Source organism: Megalobrama amblycephala, linkage group LG16, assembly GCF_018812025.1.
Source record: "Megalobrama amblycephala isolate DHTTF-2021 linkage group LG16, ASM1881202v1, whole genome shotgun sequence".
Taxonomy (NCBI): domain Eukaryota; kingdom Metazoa; phylum Chordata; class Actinopteri; order Cypriniformes; family Xenocyprididae; genus Megalobrama; species Megalobrama amblycephala.
The window spans coordinates 8,824,578-8,849,901 of record NC_063059.1 but is presented as its reverse complement, the minus strand read 5'-3'; the positions used below and the strand labels follow the sequence as shown (position 1 = coordinate 8,849,901).

At 35.8% G+C, this 25,324-nt stretch overlaps 1 protein-coding gene across 1 annotated transcript in view; it reads left to right on the top strand.

Moving 5' to 3' along the window:
- gabbr1a (gamma-aminobutyric acid (GABA) B receptor, 1a) overlaps positions 1–25,324 on the top strand; it is an 85,794-nt gene that overhangs the window by 44,240 nt on the left and 16,230 nt on the right. Inside the window, 6 exon segments of the mRNA XM_048161499.1 lie at positions 1,072–1,149; positions 12,253–12,403; positions 15,373–15,505; positions 15,659–15,775; positions 18,039–18,146; positions 18,359–18,452. Of these exon segments, the coding sequence (XP_048017456.1) occupies positions 1,072–1,149; positions 12,253–12,403; positions 15,373–15,505; positions 15,659–15,775; positions 18,039–18,146; positions 18,359–18,452 (681 nt within the window).

Sequence of the window (25,324 nt, the reverse complement as noted above, 5' to 3'; positions counted from 1 at the left end):
CATTGTTATTAGAGGAATCAAATGAGTGAGAGTGTGAAAAGTGGTTTTAGAGAAAAAAAAAATTAAGAAACGTTCTAAAAGTCCACAGGGCAAAAACTGCCAGCCATTAGTTAAAGAAAAGCCCATCTCTCTTACTTACTTCCTCATTACTTCACTGTGTCTGCGGTCGCATTTTAGTGTTTAGGATTTCAGAATGACCCATATTTCCTGTTTAGTTTCAATGAATGGTCTGGACTGGTAAGTTTCACAACTTTTATGGTGCAAAAGTTTGCCTACATTGCCTATCAAAGTCTTTGAAGTGCAAGAAGGGTTTTTCTACAATATGTTCCCTTTCAGACTTACTTTGATCAATGCAGTTGGGCTTTTTTTTTTTTATCATCGACCTATTGATGCAGCTTTAAGTCGACTACTTTTGCAGATTTGTTGAGTCAGGCCTCTTTTGAAGCTTTTTATTGCAGTGCTTGGTGAAAGCAGGTTTTGTTAATGTGACCTTTGGTTGACACATTAATTAAAAGCTATATTTACACAGGAAAACTTTTAATACAAACCTTCAAAAATAACATTACTTTTTCATTCTGTCTACCCAGATAACAAAAATATGTTCTAAGAATATCTTGATAATGTTCCCATTAAGTTATGGAAACGTTATTTTTTTTTCCAGTTTAAAAAAAAAAAAAAATCTTTATACGAAGTTTAGCAAAACCATTATGGGTTCCATTTAATAATTTTACAAACAATATGGGAATGTTACTTTTTGAATGTTTTGAAACAAGTAATAAGTAGTAATGTTTAAAAAATATTAGACGAATGTCCAAGTGAAACGTTTCATGAGCAATGAATATAAATGTATAATATAAATAAATATAAATTACTGGAAGAATGTTTGTTCAGAGCTTTGAAAGAATTTTGCCCGAATGTTAGCCAAAGTTCTGAGAACGTTTCCTGTTAGCTGGGTCCATTTGTACTTCACAGACAGATGAGGGTCTCTTTGTTTCAGGAAGATGTCGGCATGAGAAGTGGTTTCATATTCACTTTTTCATGTTTAAATACAATTTCTTTTTTTTTCCTCAGGTGGAAGCTACAAGAAGATTGGGTACTACGACAGCACAAAAGGCAACCTGTCCTGGTATGGAAACGACAAATGGATTGGTAAGAGAAACCAGCCTTTTTTTCTGCACATCAAGACAGCTCTGTCCATTCCACTCCCATCACCTTTCACAGCCGCACTCGGCCCGTCGAGATTGAGGCTTACCAGTATTGATTTCTGTTAGCTCAACAAAGCTCTGTCGCGCTCTTTAATACATCGCTAACAATTAGCTGTCCTTTCTGCTAGAGGAGGCCATACAGTCCCTGGGGAACGGAGCCGCTGTGCCGTTCATGGCTCGCTCTGACCTTTGTGCAGCTCTGTGAAGTTTCTCGATTGACAAACTGGTATTGATGAAACTGATGTAAGGCACAGTGTGGATCAAATGAAAATGTGTGATGCTCGCCGATAAATGGGAAAGTTCAAAATGTTGGAAAGAGTGTGAAATTGAAAAAAGTAATTTAATCTTCTTGTGGAAAGGTAACCAAGGTTTTGTTCAGACAGGCATCAAAAATCCGATATTTTGACATCTTTGACTCTGGTCCATTTAGTTGTTTGTAGTCTGGAAGTAAGGCTCAAGGTGTGATTTGTTAGCATGGTTCACTGTGGCTCTAAAAAGCAGCTTTTTCCATTGACAGTCATTTAAAATATCCTTGTATTCAGGCAAATTTTTTTTTTTTTTGCAAGCAACATGTTTTTGTGATTATTTCTTTATGATTATGATATGATTTTTTAAATGTTTTTTGAAAGAAGTTTCTTATGCTCAGCAAGGCTGCATTCATTTGATCAGACATGGTAAAACAGTAATATTGTGAAATATTATAACTTAGAGTTAGTTCACCCAAAAATGAAAATTCTTTCATCAGTTACTCACCCTTATGTTGTTCAAAACTCGTAAGACTTTTGTTCATCTTCAATATTTTTAATAAAATCTGAGAGATTTTTGTCCCTCCATTGACAGTCCTACCACTTTGGTGCCTCAAAAAGTTCATAAAGAGATCATTCAAACTAATCCACATGAATCAAGCAGTTTAATCTAAAGACACACGATCACTTTATATGATGAACAGATTTACTTTGGGCTTTTATTCACATATAACACTAGTCTGGGTAAACCCAGCCTGATCTGCCAGAGATTTGATTTCGCTCGGCAACTCAGTCTGGAAACCCGTGCATTCACTTCTGCTGCGCTGTTACAGTTTTGCGGGAACCAATCACAGACTGGCTTATCCACCTTGCTCGCTATTGGCGGGTATAACACGATGACGATAGAGAAGTGACGACAAGCAGCTTTCAAACTCCATCTGATCTACCCGTCTCTCCAAAATAACAATGCACAATCACAGTGACACCGATTGAGTTAAGCATTTACCTTATCTGAGAGAAATGTAGCAGAGCGTTGATCCGACAGTCTCTTCATAGGAAGATTACAAACGGCGATTAATGACACACAATGATTCTCTGCTGTTATTTTGGTGGTTTCCTTCATGATGTGAGTACAGGACTCGTTTACTTCAATGCCCCTTGATGGTAGACAATATTTTTATTATTTGCTCTATATGTTTGTCTCCCTGCTTCTTGAATCTCGCGCCGCCTGAGCTGACTGGAATTCTTTTTGGTTGTCATGACAATGACGTAGTTTAGGGCGGCTATATTCCGCGTTCATTTACACTGAACCAGAACAGTATCAGAGTCGCCTTTTAACTCTCGACGATGCTGAATGACTTCTTTAGTTAGCAAACAAATTGCTCGAGTGGGTGTAAATACCGATCACTTGCATGTTTTTTTGCACAACCTGCAAAAATCGCTCGATGCCATTGCTGCTTCTGCAAACCGCGGATCAATGCTACAAACCAATACAAACTAACCCTGCGTCTCAATCAGCTCCCTAGTTCCCTAGGTCGTGAATCAGTATATCATGCAAGTGAATGTGGCTGATTCCCTGATCAGTGCCCTGACTACTGAACTAGGGAGCTGATTGAGACACACGGTAAACCTGTCTGGAGTTTTCGCATCGCTCTGCAAAGTACGTCACCCGGATCGTTGATCTGATTGGTTGAAGGACTATCCAATTGCGTGACTAATGCTCGTTGATCATGCCTCTTGTGCAGTAGGAAATACATAGCAAACTCCCCAGACCAATGTTCAATTTTAAATTGAGCTTAGTCTGGTGATAGCCAGACTAATATAACACATCATTTATGGTAAATGGAGGCTCAAGCATGTTTCTTGACGTACGCGAACCAGTGAGGTTCATTCTTGTGTGTTACGCATCATATTTGAGCTTGCTCAAGAACCAACGAGGATCATTTTCATGTCTTATGCAGCACATTTGAGCTCCAGCAAGAACCAACGAGGTTCATTCTCTTCTTGAAACTTTTAGTTTTAGAAATGGTGATAATCTTTGAAGGATGAACAAATAGTTTTGGTCATCACATTGAAAATAACATTTAAATATGATAATTGTGGCATTTGAAGTGCCGGAAAAAGAAAGCATTTGACTATTATTGCCACAACACCATGCATTAAATCCATGGTGAATGTTGGTGATTTGTGGATTGAAAAGCCTTCTATAACTTAGTCATTCATGGCACAATGTTTCTCCTGGTTTCCACGTCAGCGCTGTTTGATCTGATGGTTAATAATGAAGAACTCTGCAGTGAATTTGAATGCTTTGCAGTTTCATTCCGCTTTCATTTTATTTGCCATTTGATGTTGGGCGACGCTGTGGTGGTCGCGCCAGTCTGGAGCCCTGAGTTGTTATTTGGGATGCAAAGTGACTATAACGTCACAAAAAGTGCAGTGTCTATGGCTGCGAATGAATTCACTTATTTATGCTCACATCATTTGCACTCAGTGTGTACTGAATGAGCAACGGATGAGTGGTTTCACACTCAGCATATGCATGAATGTGTCAATAATACAAAAATGCCTTTGTCGCTTATATTGTCTCATGCAGCTCATAAATTCATTTTCACTTTCCCATCCTTTTTTTGCCAGTTAGTCCTAAAGATGCTGTGTGAACAAAGCAAAAGAAATGTTTTACTTTTTTTTTTTAAAGCCTCCTGTCAGGTGTAATGTCACCTCACTAGAATAGCTTTGATAAAAAAACACAGTTCTTGCTTAACCTGCTCCTTTTCCTGCATGGATGCTGGGATACTATTCTAGTAAATCATTTGCAAAACACCAAACGGTGCCTTCCCTATTACCCCACAAATTGGTTTTCTGCCAAGAGATGGGAATTGAATTGCCACCACCAAAATCCTGTATTTTCTCTCCCAAGAGATACAGAGGCGATTATTTGCAGGATTTGCCCGGTCCTCTTCTGTGAGTCATTCTTGATTTAGGCTTTAATCAATCCTTCATGCTGTGATCCCATTGAGTGGATTCCACCAGCGTGACTGTAACAAAGCAGCACTGCCCTACATTAGACGAGTAATGACCTCACACTTCACCAGTGCTTGTTTTTGAATGGCTACAAGGTGAAGATCAATGCTACAGGCAGAAGTTTTACTGCGAAGTTCCAGGAAAAAAATTCCCCCTCTGAAAGTACCTGCTTGCTAGGCAGTGGCGGAGCCAGGATTTTTTCATAGGGGTGGCCAGACAGGGGCCAGCAACCAGTCTGGGGTGGCACAGAAATATTCATTATTTCAACAAAAAAATTAGTCTGACTATACTGGAATGTGCCTACAACACAACTGAACGCAGTTCATTTGTACTTAATTGTAATTGAGATAGTGAATTAGATCATGGAATACTGTGAATTTGACCTTTTTTTTCTTTCTTTTTTTTCTTTTTTTAAATCATTCCTTATTTTCTGGCATATTAATAAAGGGGCTCACACAATAGCTAAATTTCAACTTTTTCAGTCAGTTCTTGTTCTCCATTGTTGCATCTCCATGGATGAGACGTGCAGATAACTACATGTAGTTCAAAGACCTTCATTGCATTGTATGTATAATCAATGAACTTCAACAATTCTGAGTTTGTCTGTTTCAAAAACTAACCAAAAAAGTAAACACTTAATGTTTAACTTTCTATATTGTCAATATAAATAATTGCAACAGTTTTTTCATACCTGAATTAAACTCTGTACAAAGAAAAAAAAAAAAAAGTGTTCTCTTTTGAATTCCCATTTGCAAGAATGTGAATAAGGGCGGAAGTCAACAGCACATAAATGCCAGAATGTAAAATTAATTATTTTATGTTTAAATGTGATACATTTTTGTTTGTACTTTATAAATTAACGTGAAATTAGCAACTTCTAGTACAAATGCATAGTTCTGATATTTATTTATGCATTAAAAAATTACATATCAGCTTGTGCCTTATATTGTGATCTCACATAGCAGAATATTTTAGTCCAGAGACATGTGATGCATATATATAAAATAGGCCTACACAAATGCATGCACAGTTTTAACGCAGCTTTAATCGCCTTTTTGGTTATTTCATGACTTAATAGACAACTATGACGTTGCATGGTGGAATTTTATTTTGCGCTTTATTTAGTGAGTAATATACAGCGCACCGTATTTGCGCATGATTGAAAAGTGCGCGGTCTTGCAACCCACCAGTTGAGAAACGTTTACGTAAGCTTTATATAATGTTTGCCGTTCCCGTTCACTGTTGTTCTGCTGAAGCTCATTCAGCACCTGTATCATTTCGGCGCGTTTGACTTGCGCCTGGTGCTGAGGCGCGTCTGAAAAGTGTCCCGTTTTTTGTGGTCTTAAAGAGACGGTTCTGCATTTAAATAAACGCAATTCTTGTCAATAAAAACCTAGACAGAAACAGCAGTTGTGAGCGGGGTGGCCAAAGGGGTGGCCAAGCTTAGGCCAAGGGTGGCCACGGCCACCCCTGGCCACCCCCTGGCTCCGCCCCTGTTGCTAGGTAGTACTTTTTCAAAGTTCAGGAACTTTCGGGGATGGGACTTGGGTGCTGAGCATTTTGATTGTTGATTGTTGACTCCACACAGCATTTTATTTCAACCATCAAGTCTGTTGCGGTGCATGCAGTAAGAGTTGTTTGCTATTCGAATTAACAATGGAGTTTAAAAAATACGACCGATGGACCGTGGACGAGGTTCAGGCTTTATTTATAATTGTTCCAGGTAATTTCGGTGGGAACTTGCCGTTGTAAAGATTTAGCTTGTTTTATTACTGGATGAATCCGCTTTTTTTTGTACAAATCTCTCGAATGAATAATTCAATGACAGCCACTTGTCACCACCTACTGGTGTAACAATGTAATTGATACAATCTTTATTTAAAGCATCAAGTTACTTTCAAAAGTAATTTACTCTATTTTGATCGCTACCATAGACATCAGTGTTTATATCCAAACTATAAACTTTTATCCCAGTATTTCTGTGATATTTCGAATTATTGTAACACAGATATAATGATACTGTGTGGTTGAAAAGACTGTTTGTGAAGCTGTTTTATACATATACATTACAACTGCTCTCTGCTCAGTAGCGCAAACGCAGATCTGAATGATCCAGTGTGATCATTCTATATTACACAATTTCTATATCCTAATTATTGTTAATGTAATTCATTTTTCAGGAGCTCATTGCTTCTACGTTCAGTTAAACTGCTAACAGTGATTGTAAATTAATTGCCTAAATTATTACATTATTTGCTAATCTGCATTCTTTAAATTGTGATGTCGACATGCATTCTCTGTAAAGCTGCTTTGAAATGATATGTATCGTGAAAAGCGCTATACAAATAAATGTGAATTGAATTGAATTGAATTGAATCATACTTCTCAAATGTTTAAGAGACATCTAGCCAAATCATTGTCATTAAAGAATAAGATCCAGTGAATGTTTGAATTGAAATTGCAATTTTTTTTAACAATTAATCGTGCAGCTCTACTTTGAGGCCATATATACACTCAAAAAAATTAATTGTTGGATTTACTTAAAAAAGCAGTGTCAATTGGGTTCTATGCAACTATATTGAGTAATTTGTACAAACAACAATTTAGTTGTATAAACAAAAGAAATTCAAATAAAGCTGACAAAATTTATTTGAGTAAATAAATCATTTGAATTTGTCACTGTTACATAATATTTATTTGTGCAGTTTACTTAATATAAGGTGAACACATTTATTATTTTAATGTGAACATTAAACGCTAACATAAACTAACAACATCTTTCCCTTTACTGAAAAACACATTAAATAACACTTTAATCCCTAAATTTACTCTTCTAATGCAGTCTCTTGCAACGCATGCTGGGAACTATGGATTCACTGCCCAGTTAGTTATGTCAACATTAATTTGTGTTTCACTCAGTAATTTTGTTTAACAATCTTAACAAACACTTAAGTAAAGCTGACAAAACTCATTTTTTTTAGTAGAAACAACTCAGTTAAATTAAGTTCATGTAGTTACATGAGTTTTAAAGTAATATGAACAAGGATGGTTTGAGTGAAACTAACAACTAAAAGTTTTTTTTTTTTGTTTTTTTTGTGAGTGTATATAACCAATTGGGGTCAGTAGGATTTTTAAAAAGAAATTAATACTTTTATTTAAGAAAGATGCATTAAATTGATCAAAAGTGACAGTAAAGACATTTACATTGTTTACTATTTCAAATAATTTTTTTTCAGCATTGAAGCATTTCAACATTCAACAAGAAATGTTTCCTAAGCGCCAAAGCATCATATTAAATGATTTCTGAAGGATCATGTGACACTGAAAACTGAGTAATGATGCTGAAATTTCACTTTTGATCACAGGAATAAATTTTAAATTACATTAAAATAGAAAACAGTCATTTTAAATTGTAATAATATTTCACAGTATTTCACAGTATTACTGTATTTTTGAGCCTTGGTGAGCATAAGAGACTTCTTTAAAAAATTAACACTTTTAAAAAAATCATACCAACCCCAAACTTTTGAATGATAATGTGTGTGTGTGTGTGTGTGTGTGTGTGTGTGTGTGTTTGAAAAAAAAAACTTCCAGTTTAACAATGTCAACATGTGAAAGAAAAACGCTATCGCGAAGCCATTTTTTTGGGGTCTTGATAAGTATTTGACATAGAGCAGCAGTGGCACACATGGTTATGACACTTCAGAGTCAGAGCTTCAAGTCTGGGCTGTGTCATGTCATGATCCCATTCCTGTCACCACTTTTCTCTCTGCTAAAGGACATAAATCCCTCCAAAAAGCCATTTGACATAGTTTCAAATGTTTTTCTTCCCTCAGTAGCAAATTTACATCCTTTTTAGCCAATCACGGCTATTTTCAGAAAAAGAGAGTTATGCCCTATTTATTCACTTCTTCCGCTCTCCCCCACTGAGAAAACAAGAGCGTAGAATGGGTGACATTGCTTGCCATTTCTTTGCCCTTGATAATAGCAGAAGCAGCAGATGTTCTTTCCAAATAATGCAGAACCTCCTCCGGGATCCACTGGGTGAGATTCTCAAGCATTTATGGGGTTTTTAATTTTTATTAAAATAAAACGGTAGCCTTTAAAACATCTATGTAACCTCAGGTCAGAACTCAGGACTTGAGTTCTTATGTCTTTTTGAACCATATGGCAGTGCCCTTGCTTTTCAACAATCTCTTTGTAGCTCCTGACAACCACTTTAGTATGACTTTCTCTTCCAAATTGCTGTGGAAACTGTTGTTAAGCCAGGTCTCCATAGCAACACCCTGTCCTGATTCTTAGATCAAGGACGACGGAAGGTTTACTGTGAGAATGCATCAACTGATGGACAGAGCTTTGTAACACTCTCTCTATCTCTCTCTCTCACACGCACACACACACTTATCTCTCACAGTATTGCTGCCACATTGCAGTAGCAAATGTCAGGTGTCACTCTTGACTTGTCAGTGTTCTGACATTCTGAAATGTATCAACAAACATTGTGTCACTCTGACAAACCCAAGGACTAGCTGTCTTTCACGGACACATTTCCCTCACGGTCAGCTTTCTGTCTCTGGTAATGATTGCCTCTGACAGAGGAGAAACTCTCAATTTAACTATTGCTCATCATTAGATTCCTGTCAATCGCTTATTTGTCTATTTCGAAAAGCTTTACACACACAAGACAGCCATCATCACTGTAATTATTGTTCCCACAGGAATCCTGTTTTTGCTTATAATTATAGTGACATACTGAACAGCAAGAGGTGTAAATTTATAATTATAGTCACAGTTCCAGTGAAGAGTGATGACATTAGTGTGAGGAGTGATGACAACGTTTTTAAAATGCTATGGTACTGTGAACTCTTTAGTTACTTCAAATTAATTTATTATTTACTATTATCATGAATTACCATGGATCAAATGTACGTGTTCTTCATGATGTTCTACTTGTTTATTTAGTAATGAGAGCTGACACAGTTTAATTCACATGTTAAGTTGCAATTTATAAATTTGGAAAAATACTCCTCCAAACTCGCACTCTCTCTCACTATCTCTCTATATAAATTGCATATATAAAAGTATTAATTAAATATATATATATATATATATATATATAATCTACAAAAGATTTCTATTTAAATAAATGCTGTTCTGTTCCAACATTGATAATAATCAGAAATGTTTCTTGAGCAGCAAATCAGCATATTAGAGTGATTTCTGAAGGATCATGTGACACTGAAAATTGATAACGGTCATTTTAAAGTGTATGTTTCACAATATTACTGTTTTACTGTATTTTTGAACAAGTTAATGCAGCCTTGCTGAGCATAATAGACTTTTATTTTAAATAAACTTTTTTTTTAAATAAAAATAAAATAAAGGCAGTATTCAGGTACGGAATACAGTACTATATAATGTATAAATTACATGTATATTAATCCTATTAAAGCTACAGTTATTCAGTCAAGAGCAGATTTGGGCATTTGAGGGGTTTTTATTCTTTAATTAACACTGACACAAGACAGCAGCAGGTATATTAGGCTACTGTCACTTTAAGACCAAATGCAACTGTTTACGTTCATTAATACTTTTTATTTTAACTCAGTGAAGACTGGTAACAAGGATTTTCGCCAAAATGAGCATTTTGACATAATTTTTGCGTGTATTTGTCCATTTAAGACTCAAGAGAACTCAGTTCAGTAATAGCACGCTGAGACGCAGCTCTCTGTGTGTGCACACTTTTTCTTTCGAAGTTTTCAAAGCTTCTTTCGTGTCTTCCTGCGCTTGAATGGTTTAAAGGTGCCCTAGAACTTTTTTTTTAAAAGATGTAATATAAGTCTAAGGTGTCCCCTGAATGTGTCTGTGAAGTTTCAGCTCAAAATACCCCATAGATTTTTTTAAATTCATTTTTTTAACTGCCTATTTTGAGGCATAATTAGAAATGAGCCGATTCAGGGTGTTTGGCTCTTTAAATTGCGTGCTCCACGCCCCAAGAGCTCGCGCTTGCCTTGAACAGCATAAAAAAAGTTCAAACAGCTAATATGACCCTCAAAATGGATCTTTACAAAGTGTTCGTCATGCAGCATGTCTAATTGCGTAAGTACAGTGTTTATTTGGATGTTTACATTTGATTCTGAATGAGTTTGATAGTGCTGCATGGCTAAAGCTAACATTACACACTGTTGGAGAGATTTATAAAGAATGATGTTGTGTTTATGAATTATACAGACTGCAAGTGTTTAAAAAATGAAAATAGCGACGGCTCTTGAATACAGTAATAAACGATGGTAACTTAACCACATTTAACAGTACATTAGCAACATGCTAATGAAACATTTAGAAAGACAATTTACAAAAATCACTAAAAATATCATGTAATCATGTCAGTTGTTATTGCATCTGCCATTTTTCGCTATTGTCCTTTCTTGATTACCTAGTCTGTTGATTCACCTGTGCACATCCAGACGTCCTGCCCTTGTCTAATGCCTTTCATAATGTTGGGAACATGGGCAGGCATATGCAAATATTGGGGGCGTACATATTAATGATCCCGACTGTTACGTAACAGTCGGTGTTTTGTTGAGATTCGCCTGTTCTTTTAAACAAATGAGATTTATATAAGAAGGAGGAAACAATGGAGTTTGAGACTCACTGTATGTCATTTCCATGTACTGAACTCTTGTTATTCAACTATGCCGAGGTAAATTCAATTTTTGAATCTAGGGCACCTTTAAAATCATTTGAATGTTTGTCAGTATATGTGTGCATTGACATTAGTCTTCCTTGGAAACACTTTATTTCAATGGTCCACTTTAGACATTCTACTACATGTCAACTAACTTTCATTAGAGTATTAGTAGTAGACTGTCTGCTTGATATATGCTAATACTTTACATGTCAACTTATTCTACTAACCCAAACCCTACTAATACTCTAATGAGAGTTAGTTGACATATAGTTGCCAAGTTACTTATAGATAGCAGAATGTCTGAAGTGGATCAAGTGGAAATAAAGTGTAACCTCTTCCTTCAGCCTGTGCCCTGCTCTCTTCCACTTCTCTTCCTGTCACCAAATGTCTCATTCATTAGCCATTTACAATGTGTTCATACCAGATGCCATCATTAAAATATCCCTATTTACAGTTATTCTCATTTTGCAACATTTTTAGTGATTAACCCGCTCTGACCCGCTCTGAATTAGAACAGCCTTTAGTCAGTTTTACACTTTCCTTGTCCCTTGCATGTTTGCTTATTAAATATTTTTAGTGTATTTGTTTATTCTTTGAGCTAGCAAAAAAAGTGTAGTACTCCCATTTAACACATCTTTAAATCTGTTTCACAGAATTCCCTCCAAATCGAACGCTGAAAGTGTGAAAAGTGTGAAAGAAGTCAGATTCCGTCTGGTCCTGCTAATGTGTGAACGTTGAGAGCTTCCTTTTCCCTTGAATTTTTCCAGACACTTGACGTGTAAAAACGACCCAGTGGCCCTGTTTCACAGAAAATTGTCTGCCAAAAAAATCCATTAATATTCTCTCTTAGTTGTGTTTCTGAAGTTTGACAGCACAGACCTAGCTAATGACTCTCCGAACTAATCCAGAATACTTCTCCTTTTTTTTTTTATTGACAAAACTGTCAATAGAGTCAATCTCTTACATTTTTTTCAGCATGTTTTTATGTATCACCACGCTGTGATCTTTACACTCTTATTCCGTTCTCTCTGCTCTCCATCGGGTTTCTGTATTTCCTCTGATATTTCCTGACTGGATTCTCTCTTGACAGGCCTCGGCCCTCCGGCAGACCAGACCAAGGTGATTAAGGAGTTCCGTTATCTTTCCCAGAAGCTCTTTGTATCAGTGTCTGTCTTTGCTGGGCTGGGAATCCTTCTAGGCATAGTTTGCCTTTCTTTCAACATATACAACAGTAGCGTCAGGTCAGTATCCTGTGTTCAAAAGAAATCCACATGCAAGTGATCTGAAGTGTTGTGTAAAACATTACAATTACTGACTAATCAATTATTTTGATTAAGTATAATAGGCATATTTTTCTGTCTCAAGTAATTTTTTTTATTATCTTAATTTTGCCATACAATAGAAAAAAATGTCCCTAATATCGTTTCAGATAACTTTGTTAAAGATGACATCAAAATTTGAATCTATTGATTTTATATTTATGTTTGACTGCTAGAAAAGGTCTTGTCAGTGTATTTATGCATTTATGTATTGACATTAGTCTTCCTTCAGTCTGCTCTCTTCCTCTTTGATCTGTCATGTAAAACAAATGTCTTATTTACAAGCCATTTACAGTGTGTTCATAGCAGATGCCATCATTTAAAATCTCCCTTATATAGAAAATTATTCTCATTTTGCAACATTTTTGTTGTTAGAGATGAAAAACACAGAGTTTAGAACAAAAAATTGGTACTTGTAAATGGCACCCTGAGCCCAAAATTGTACAATTAACAGTAATTTTATGATTAATTTTGTGTTGTTCAGTATGTCAGTTTGGTCCTTTTGAATAATTTTTATGGCACCACACCTCCAATAAGCACCATGTATCATTTTATTATATCTTGAGTTTGTATTGATTTTATTTTTGCCACCCCATCTGCAAAAAATCTATCAAAAGTTTATTGTTAACATATATAAAAAACTATTTGCCAATGAGGTAGGAAAACAATTAAAAATTACTTTAATATTCAATATACTTTATTCAAGATATGTTGTCTAAAAATAAGCCATCAAATAATTTTATCTTATTTTAAATTCCCCCTGTTGCCAATAATTTTATCCCTTAAAACATATATTTGATCACCAAAATGACATATTTAAACGTTTTTTCCTTTGAAAAAAATTCTTAATGCCTTAAAATAGCTTTAATGTAACTCTACACTCTTGCCTCATTTAATATACATGGATCTATGTATATGCTAATTAGCTCTGCCTCCACTCACTCGCACAAGCTCAGAGATCCACTCAGTAAACCTTCTTTTGAGACCTCCTTGCACGCCACGGTCAGTTAATTATATACTAAAGCCCGCCGGCACGTTGACGCGATTGGTTACAAGGTTGTTTGTGATGTCAGAAACACCAGCGATTTCTTTTTTCACTGCATTTTTAAAGAGAAAATACTCAGCAATGGTGTTGACTTAAGAATTTGCACATTGATTGTCTTAAAGCATGTTAAAAACACCAGATAGACATATAAACAACATTAAAAACTTGATTTTCACCACAGGGGGTCTTTAAGGGTGATTTAGATGTTTTGAAAAAATTTAGTTTTTGTTTGTTTGTTTGTTTGTTTTTTGCAGTGAAGTGCAGCCTCATTACAAAGTTGCATCACATTTTGGCTTATTCACAAAACACAATTTCACACAATTGAAATGAAATTATCATGGAAAAAGTTTTAATAAAACCCATTTTGAACTGGGGTAGATACGGAAGAGGATTAGGGCCAAGCAATAATAAAAAATAAAACCATCTCGAGATTAAAGTTGTTAAATTTCGAGAAAAAACTCGTTAAATTTTGAGGAAAAAAGTCGGAATAAAATGTTGAGAATAAACTCATTAAATTGCGAGAAAAAACTCGTTAAATTTCAAGAAAAAAGTCGAGGTAAAATGTTGAGAATAAACTCAATACATTACGAGAAAAAACTCGTTAAATTTCGAGAAAAAAGTCAAGATAAAATGTTGAGAATAAACTCATTAAATTATGAGAAAAAAGTCGTTAAATTACAAGAATAAACTCGTTAAATTATGAGTTTGTCAACATTTTATCTCAACTTTTTTCTTGAAATTTAACGAGTTTTTTCTCGTAATTTAATGACTTTATTCTCAACATTTTATCTTGACTTTTTTCTCGAAATTTAACGAGTTTTTTCTCGTAATTTAACGACTTTATTCTCAACATTTTATCTCGACTTTTTTTCTCGAAATTTAACAACTTTAATCTCGAGATGGTTTTATGTTTTTATTATTGCTTGGCCCTAATCCTCTTCCGTAGGTAGATTTTTAGAAGATAAAGGAAATTCAATGTTTTCGTCCTTTAAAGGTGCAATATGTACAAATTTTGCAGTAAAATATCCAAAAAACCACTAGGCCAGTGTTATATATGTTGTTCACTTGTGTACTTACAATACCCCAAATGTTTGAAACTATTTGTAAATCGTGAGAAAATTGTAATTTTAACCAAGGCTCCGGGACGTGGGAGGAGTCACCTGTCAATTGCGTCATACCCGCTCCATCATAGATTTTAAAATTTAATTGTATGCCATTTATCAACACAAGCCATCCAGCATTTAACATGATATTCTAAAATCGATCTATCTTACTGCAGTGTGTAACAAGTGTCTCACAGCATCCGCCGAGCGAACGCACAGAGTAACATTATAACATCATTTTCAACACTCTCAAATGTATCTAATATGATAAACAGAGCTGCGTTACCTCATACTCATGACCGGAAAAGCGGAAGCAGCACCGGCGACTGTGGCATAATAAAAGTTTCTATGCTCGAGGCGTGTGTTGCTTTCGTCTCTCATTAACAATCGCTCCAGCGGCCTCGTTCAGCTCCCACAACACTCAGTCCTGCTCTGCTTCATACAACAGTAACGTTAATAATCGCATCCATGAACATGATTTCTTCCCGAGTCCTATCCCGATTATTTTCCACCGGCTGTGAGGTGAAGACCACATCTCCCAAGATTCCGCGCTCAAACTTGGCGTCATCAAGCTACGCCTTTGTTTTGAATAGAGCTCTAGCGACCTCTAGCAGACAAAATTATTACATATTGCACCTTTAAATGTTTTTCTGAATGCTTACAAAATAATATTTCAGCCCGATTTTGAAACGGTGTAATATATCTGTGAGCTCAGTTGTAGTCTGATCTAACCCTTCTGACAGATACATTCAGAACTCTCAGCCCTATCTGAACAACATGACCGCGGTGGGATGCGTGCTGGCGCTGGCAGCTGTCTTTCCTCTGGGCATCGATGGCCTCCATGTCCATAGATCACAGTTCCCCGTGGTGTGCCAGGTAGAGTCATAAATGTTATACTCAACTTTTATATTGCCGTTTCCTCTCGTTCAGCCTTGACCTTTGAGCACACTGGAGATTTGTTGTTAAAAACGAATGGCTGCTTTGGAGCTAAGTTCCCAATTGAGCTCTCTCTCTCTGATTTTTTCTTAGTTTCGCCTGTGGCTGCTAGGACTAGGCTTCAGTTTAGCCTACGGAAGCATGTTCACCAAGATCTGGTGGGTTCATACCGTCTTCACCAAGAAAGATGAGAAAAAAGAGAAGAGGAAGGTAAATCGGTCTTGAGTGGGTAAAAAATGCATCTTTCATTTAAAAGAATAGCTTACACCATAATGAATATATATATTCAATGATGTATATTACCATATTACATTTACTTGTGGTCTACAATAGAAAGAAAATCATTCTGAATCACGAGGGTGAGCAATGGCAAACGATGATGATGGCAGGATTTTTGTGGTGAACTATCCTTTTAAGTTTTGGATTTCACATAAATTCACTTTTTTTTTTTAATTAGAGTGATGACAGGGCTGTAGACTTTGCATTTTTCAGTAACCTCTTAATTATTTTTGGATAATTTTGCAGAATCTGCAAATGTGACGAGCAGCACGCTTGCGTTATGCAGCGCTGCCGAGTTCACTGTTATCTACTGCATATTAAAGAATCCCACACCGCTGACTCTACAGCGCTAGATGAAGCTTCCCAGCATGAAATAGAGAAGAACCTCCCCCCTCCTTTCACTTATTCTTGCTGGGAGAAGTTCTGTCCGTTTCATCCTTACACAACACAAACACACTATTAGCATCTTGACACATGTGTTTGCACTGATCCTGTGTCCTAAAGCAATAAGACACGGCATTAGGGAAACCCTAAGACCTCATCAAACGACGACCAGATTACCCCAACTATGGAATATGGATGAATATGAATGAGCATTAAACTTCTTTTACGGAAATCCGACCTTCAGGGGGCTTTATTATTCAAGCGCTCTGCACGACGAATCGAGATGACTTTCAACTCTCCCGATGTCCGTAATGGGGCAATTTGCCTAAGTGGTTCGACAGCACTTGAAGAAAGTTCGGCGCTCAGGCTGAATGTGGTAGAAACGGGGCTCTCGGGTCATTTGACGCCTGCACGGCGATTAAGGGAGAGAGAGAGAAAAGAAAGTATGCTGCGAAGCTTGGTTCTATCCCGATTTCCCAGTCTGACGGCCCAGAGGGTGCCTGCGGCCACGGATTAATGGATGGAATGGGAACTGAAATATCACCACATTTGCAACACATGACTTTCGTCATGTTTGCTGATGATTGGCATTCCGCTTTCCTGTTGCCCTCCTTGCAATGGAGTAAACACAATTGTTATGGTGTCAGAGCAATTCCATCATTTACCTTGACAGGAAAATAAACGTGTTATTCAGAACAGCACCTTGAAGGCGCTGGTTCTTTGAAAGAGTTTGTTGTTATTTACTCTCACTTCGTGTCGTTCCAAACCCATATTTTTCCTGTTAAACATAAAAGTAGAAGTTTTTGAAGAATCATTATACAGCTCTTGTCATGGAATGACGTTTAATATCCAAAAATGGCAAATACGTCTCCGTAAAAGTAGTTGATATGGCTTATATGCTGTATTTCAAGCCTTCTGAAATCATACGATAGTTTTGTGTAAAACTGACTAAAATGTAAGTCATTACTCACTGATAATTTTCATGTTTTGCAAGCTAAAACATCTGCTTCTCACACAAAGCTATACTTTATAATGCTTTTATGGTGTTTGTGTTGTCATTTTTTGGCATTTTCGAAGCTTTTATCAAAAGGAATCTGGTTCATGCGAATGTGGGTTGGCGTCTGAATTGAATGTGATGACGTAAAATCTTCTATTGAGTTGTTTTCACAAGCTGCACGCAAAAAATAAATACAGCAAGATTAGTGTTGTTCGATTCACGAACAAATGACTCTTATGAGCTGATTCATGAGTGAATGACTCTTATGAACTGGTTCTTTGCTCAGCAAGACTCACCAACCCACAAGATAACGGTTTGAAGTTTGAGTCTGACAAATCAAACGAAGATACATTTTTTTTTTCAGGATGTTTTGAGGAATAGAAAGTTTAAAAAAACATAAATGTCTTTTGTAACATTATAAATGTCTTCACTGTCACTTTTGATCAATATAATGCATCCTTGCTGAATAAAAGTATTAATTTCTTAGTGTACTTAAGGTATGTAAAACTTAAATTGGCATCATTACTGACTGGTTGTTCACATGACACTGTGTAGTTAAAGATACACATTATATATTAAATGCAGCATATACTGCATGAGATGCGTAAAGATTCTTCAAAACGTATTTCTTTTGTGTTCCACGAAAAAACAAAAAAAATGATATACTCAGTTTACAATAATGTCTACAACTGCTGTGACCTTGCATAAATGGAACTTTTATTTCCCCGTTTGTAGCAGTTGCTTGTTACTGTCTTGAAGTTTTGCGACTGTGTACCATTGACAAACGATTATGGTCTTGTTATTTCGCCGCAGCACTTGGAGCCGTGGAAGCTATATGCGACCGTTGCAGTTCTGCTGGCTATTGATGTTCTCTCTCTGCTTATCTGGCAGATCATGGACCCACTGCACATAACTGTGGAGGTGTGGTGACACTTTATTTTTTCTTTTTCTTGTTGTTACTTTGATTTTTATGATGTGTTTCCTCAGAGATGCCTTAGAAATTTCTGCCGAGCAAGCGCATGAAAGTAGGTGTTAATGGTGAAGGATTGTAGTGCGGTGCTCTGCTGCATTGACCTCAATCTCTGTCCTTTAAAGTGCTCTCTCTCGCTCTCTCGTTTTCTCACTCTAAGCAGAAGTTCACTAAAGAGGCTCCTAAAGAAGATCTGGATGTGTTGATTCAGCCTCTTCTCGAGCACTGCAGTTCAGAGAAGATGAACACATGGCTTGGTACGTATCCAGTATTCACTCACCGTGTCCAGTGCTCTCTCTCTCTGCCACTTTTTTGTGTTTTTTACTAAGGATTTTTCATTTAAACAAACCCCTAATGCTAAATATTCAACTTTGTTGAGTAACTCAAGAATATGAATACATCTCAGAGGTCACGTTAACCGAAAATTATCCGTCATTGACGGAATTTTTTTAACATTGACGGAAAAATCTGAAGGCCGTCCGTCACGTTGACAGATTACACTGAGGGTGATCTATTGTAAATTGTAACTAATTCACACCCCTGTTCAGATGGTGGCGAATGCGCTCCAATGTAGCAGCAGAGCACTGGATCCAGAACAAAAATGAAACTGGCACGAATCTTTTGCTATGCGTTTGATAACGCACAGGCGAGTACCCAGAAGCTACAACTCTCTATCACGCCACATTAAAGAGCGCCAAAACGGTATTTATTGCTTGAATTTCTTAATGAAATGGACAGAATTTGAAATCTGAGACTTTGTTCCATATCAAAAGCAACACAAAGCTTTCAGCCTATTGCGATTTATTGGGTGGGAGGCGCACTATGCACTGTTTATTCATCAACTGAAAAAGGCATATAGCCTGGAATTTATGAATCGATATTGGTCTTATGAATGTGACCAAAACAGCAATGAGACATTTTAATTGTTTATTAACAAAGTAATGTTTTCTGAATCAGTGTCGGCGGCAAAGATGAAGTTGACATTGACTCTCCTCATCGCCTCATGGACGCGAGAGAGAATGCACAATTCATTTGGTTTATTCTACATAAACAGAGTAGCCTATTTCTTTTCGATTTGAATTATTTCGTTTTCGTTAAAGTAGATATTTCATGCTTTCTATAGAGATATTTCTCATATCTCTGAGGCAAGCAGCCTATACGCTGAGTTTCGGTTCATTCATGTAAGACGCGTTCCAGTTCACGCGCCAGTGATCGCGCCCGCGCCTCCACGTCATGATTATAATTTCTTCTATATTTGCTTCTTATTTATTACATCCAGGCAATTGGTTGATGAAACATTGATTACAATTAAAATACAATTTTTACAAAACGAAATTCACTTTAAAGAAAGGCTTTCTACAAAATAAAACTTTATGAAGTTCATAAGAAATCATGTCTGACACACTCCATGTCTCCCGACATACTGCGCATCTTATGATGCATCTTACTCATGTTCTTCACTTTTCATAATCAAATAGATGAATGAATTTAAAACATAACATAGGACTATTTAAACATAAATATGAAACCACATTTTCTTTAATAGCTACCAACACGTACAGAGAAATTTCATGTGTGAATTACCCGTCATTTTAATTTCATATTTTAATTATAATAAACATTTAATTGCTTTTATTTTTGTTCAAATGTGAGCAAAAATAAAAGCAATTAAATGTGTTATTATAATTAAAAGATGAAAATTAAAATAACGGGTAATAATAAATTATGACAGATTTTTTACGACCCTGTCTGTCAAAATGACGGACAAAGTTACAGTCTAACGCAACCTCTGAGATATATATATATATATATATATATATACCCCTATATATATATATATATATATATATATATATATATGTGTAGCCTATGTATGTATATATCAGTGGCGTGCGGTCCATATAACCTACGAATGCTCTGCATACCCAAGCCATTTCAGAGAATGAGTTTGGGATGTAAAATTAATAACATTAATATGAATTCCCTTGTCATTTGAGGTGTAACATAAAACTTGCATTGTTGGGATTACACATGTAAGCTGACCGTAAATTATTTATTTGCTAAATGATGGTAATTTTCTGCAAATCTGTGGCAGTTATGGAGGGATTGAGGTAAGCAGATCCAAGCTTTGGCGTATTATGAGTCGTCGCTTTGTTTCCGCATTCCTTAAAGTTGTCCTGGAATCGCTCGCCCAAGCGAAAAAATGTGCTGTTGTTGTCAGATCTCGATAAATGAAAATCACGTTGTGTTTGATGCACAACGAACTCAACTAAATCAAATAGAAATATGCAGTTAAGATTTTTTTTCCCCCCTGTTTTCTCAAGAAAAGCAAAATTAGAAAGACCACTAGCACCAGCCCTGAATTTTTTTTAATGAAGGGGTGAAATGTAATTTTCGGTTTCACGTGTTTTTATGAAAAGGTGAGTTGAATGCAGTGTTAATTTCGTTGACGAATAATTTTCGTCATAATTTTCGTCAACGACATTTTTTCACGGACGAAAACGAGACGATAACTAAATAAAAATGCGTTTTGAATGACTAAAACTATGACTAAAATCGACTCTAATTTTTGTCAACGAATAAAAACGAGACGAAAATGAAAGATAGGGACGATTTGGGAAGATATCCAGTCAGGACTGCTGTCCTGTGTGGAAGATGCGCACATTTGAAGTGTAATGTGCTGATCTAACCGCAGGAAAAAGCGGCGCTGTTGCGCGCTCTACAGGCTCGAGCAGATGCGCTTCAGACTGCTTCGCAATTAACGAATAGCGCACGTTTATGCCATGCGATTACTTATACGCTAATGTTGATGAATTATGACAATGTTTACTACACGATGTTTATATGGTAGCATGTTTTAGGCGGTTGTAAGAATGCATATTTATCACCCTCATGAGCAGCCTGCTACTACAAAGGCTACAGTGCAGACTGCAGACATTTCAGAATAAGAGTCACGGTATATTTCGGGATGGTTTATAATTATTACACAATAAACTGTATTCAATTTAATTTCTATTTAATTCAGAGAAAAACTACTGTATCTTCTGTCACAGGAAGGAAAGATTAAGAACATTATTTGACACATTATTCAATATATTTTACAAGTACAATGGTTATTATAGTTAACTAAACCTAAAACCAAAGAAACCTTCATTACTTGAAATAAACATTAACTGAAATATAAAATAAATATATATAAAAAATGTAAACTTATTTTATTTCATCTAGTTTCTAAGCTTTAGCTTAACATGAGGTATTAAAATAACAAACAGAAATAAAAACTTACAGACATTTAAAAGCAAAAACTAAAAGACATAAACACAAAAAAAAATACTAAAACCTTTAACTAAAATTACAATGAAAGCAGAAAAACTAAAAATGAAATCTAATAAAAATTTTAAACTAAAACTATAATAGTACCTCAATGATAAGTGTGTCAATCCCTGAAAAGATTTTTTCTCTTTCTGTCTTTTTGCACTTGAACGGTCAAAAACCGTCCATTTTGGCGAGCAAAGTACAGTTGGGTGAACATAAATAGTTTGGGGAATATCAGATCTATCAGTGTATTGGATCTGTGTATTGTTAATGAAATGCTTAATGCATTTCAATTTATCTAAATTAGATTTTAGTCGACTAAATCTACTCTAGATTTAGTCGACTAAAATCGTATGATATTTAGTCGACTAAAACTAGACTAAAACTAAAACAATGACTAAAATATGACTAAAACTAAATGGCATTTTAGTCAAAAGACTATGACTAAAACTAAATCAAAATTTGGTGTCAAAATTAACACTGGTTGAATGACACTAGCTTATTCACTTTATATGCTTTAAACATGCAAAACATCCCAGTTTTGCTTTATTTGAATGTTTGAGTGTGCACTTTCTTCTGGGATAATATGTACGTAATAGTGACGTCATTGCGTTGGATGTCAGTGAGTTCATTTTTGGTTCAGTGAAATGAACTGTTTGAAAGAACCATCGTACCTCCCATCAGTATTTTCTTTGAGTGTGTCCTAAGCGATGCAGCGTGGGGGTTCCACTCAGAATGTGTGCGTGTATGTATGTGTGTATATATATATATATATATATATATATATATATATATATATATATATATATATGAATTATATTCTTACTCTACACTGATATAATCTATCTTCGAAATTTAATTTATTTGCTCTCATTTCTTTTTTCCGCCAGTTCATTTTGTATTCCTCTCAATATTTCACAACTCATTCTTTCCCTCACTCTCTCTCTATCTCTCTCTCACTATCTCTTTTTCTCCTACTTTTCCTCCTGCCCTGACTTCCTATCAGAGCGCCGCAGTGTAAAATTAAATTTTGTGGGTCAGTGCCCAGGTCTGGATCTCATAGCCTGACTCTCTCACACTGTTCAGGAAGATAATATTACAGAGAAAAAAAACCCTTCCCTGAACTCCAAACGAGATTAAACTCTAATGTGACTTATTAGTCCCTCTCTTCTCTCTCACTTCCTTTTCCATTCTTCCTGTATTTATTTATTTATTTTTGTCTTTTAATTTCTTTCACAATTTTTTAAATATGGACATATTGACTGGACAAAGATCATCTATCTTCATTTAGTCTCCAAGGCAGTGGCGTAGCTGATGCGCACGCACTGCAGCGGGGCCCCGCGATAACCCCCCTGAGCTGGGTTGTGTCAACAGACGATGATCATGTATCGACGATAGCCAGAGATATTGCCAAAAGCATCAAATATTGGCAATATTAAGAGGATTTGGCATTTCCAATTAATGTAGGCCTGTTACATTCTTCTAGTCTATTATTATTACTATTAGGTTAGGCTACTTATATTATTAAATTAATATTATAATAAATTTGCCCCGCAATAATTTCATAGCGCATCACCGCATAACTGACGTTCTGTGAGGATAATAAAAGATTAGGCTATTAGCTCCTTTTTGAAAATGTTTTAAACATTTTTTAGGTCTATTATACAATGAATTATAGGCTGCAGTCATCAATGAAAATTAAGAGAGAATTTAAGGAAATTGAAGCTTTACTTCAACCACCGACTTTAAAAAACAACCTATTCTTCTCATTTGTTTCACTATATGTACAGGCCACAAGAGAAATGATGGAATAAATTAAGACAGTTATATACCCTTATCAGCATATAATGTTGAAATATGCTGATAACTGGATTTGCGCTATGCCACTGCTGCAAGGGTGAATCTCACATACATGCCCGGGTCAAATTTTTGTCAATTGAGCACATTTTTACCAGCATTTATTACTGTAATATGACAAAAAGTACTGTAATGCACAAAACATTTTATATTATTTAAATTGTAAAACATTGCATACATCATCAAAATTTGCACCCCAGACTCTTCTTTTGTCGTTTTGAGAAGTCTAATAGACTCAACTCAAATCCTATTGGGAATCATTGATTCATGACCTCACTTGGAAGTATTGCAAATTATATATTATTATATATTATATATTATTAAATACCCTTTTTATATTTTTTTTCCAGGTAAAATGCAGCTTTAGTTCATCTCTTTAACTGTTTTCTGTTAGGTTAAAAATACAGTAAAAACAATAATATTGTGAAATATTACTTGTATGTAAATATTTTCAATTTTAATATATTTTAATGTATTCCTGTGATGGCAAAGATGAATTTTCAGCATCATTACTCCAGTCTTCAGTGTCACATGATCCTTCAGAAATCATTCTGATATGATTTGCTGCTCAAGAAATATTGACTATTATTATCAATGTTGAAAACAGTTGTGCTGCTTAATATTTTTGTGGAAACTGTGAAACTTTGAGGGATCTTTGATAAGTGCAAAAGAACAGCAGTTGTCACCTTTGATCAATTGAATGCATCCTTGCTGAATAAAAGTATTAATTTCTTAAAGGTCCCGTTCTTCGTGATCCCATGTTTCAAACTTTAGTTAGTGTGTAATGTTGTTGTTAGAGTATAAATAAAATCTGTAAAATTTTAAAGCTCAAAGTTCAATGCCAAGCGAGATATTTTATTTAACAGAAGTCGCCTACATCGAACGGCCAGTTTGGACTACATCCCTCTACTTCCTTCTTTAATGACGTCACTAAAACAGTTTTTTGACTAACCTCCGCCCACAGGAATACACAAGAGCTGCGTTTGTAGAGTGTGTTTGTCGCCATGTCGCCGAAACGCTGTTATTTTCATCCCGCAGTCCAATCACCGGGTCTGATTCCGGCTCAAATTGATTAGGGTAAAATTAAAGACATGTTTACAATAACACTGAGCGCGTGCATCTCCACGTTATGGTAAGAGGCGTGACCTTTCCGGGCAAGATGCGCTAAACTGCTGTCGAATCACAACACAGGAACCGCTGGCACAATCAGAACTCGTTACGTATTTCTGAAAGAGGGACTTCATAGAACAAGGAAGTCATCAGCCCGTTTTTATGACGGTGGAAACAGCGGTATACAGATAAGTAAATTATGTGAAAAATACTGTGTTTTTTTACACGCGAAACATGAACACATGTTATATTGCACACTATAAACACAATCAAAGCTTCAAAAAAACCACGAAAAACGGGACCTTTAATAATAAAGCTCTTGCTGATCCCAAACTTTTGAATGGAATGGTGTCCATGGTGTCATTCATCTCACCATTTTATTTCCAAAACTCATTTACAGTGAAGTGTTTTTCAAATTTGTTTCAGTTTGAAAGAATCATTAAAAATAACTGGTTCAAATGAACAATTTGTTTGAAAATCAGAAATCATTTTTGAGTTATTCTGCCAACATTGTTTTGTATGTTGCTGGACTAAAAACCCTGACAAATACCTCAAGTATCACAGAAAAGCATACAGTTTCCACATGTGACCAATGCTTAAACAGCCTCGAAGCTTTAAAGGTGCCATCGAACATTTTTTTACAAGATGTAATATAAGTTTAAGGTGTCCCCTGAATGTGTCTGTGAAGTTTCAGCTCAAAATACCCCATAGATTTTTTAAAAATAATTTTTTTAACTGCCTATTTTGAGGCATAATTAGAAATGCGCCGATTCAGGGCTGCTGCAACAACTTACAAATATCACTAAAAATATCATGGATCATGTCAGTTATTATTGCTCCATCTGCC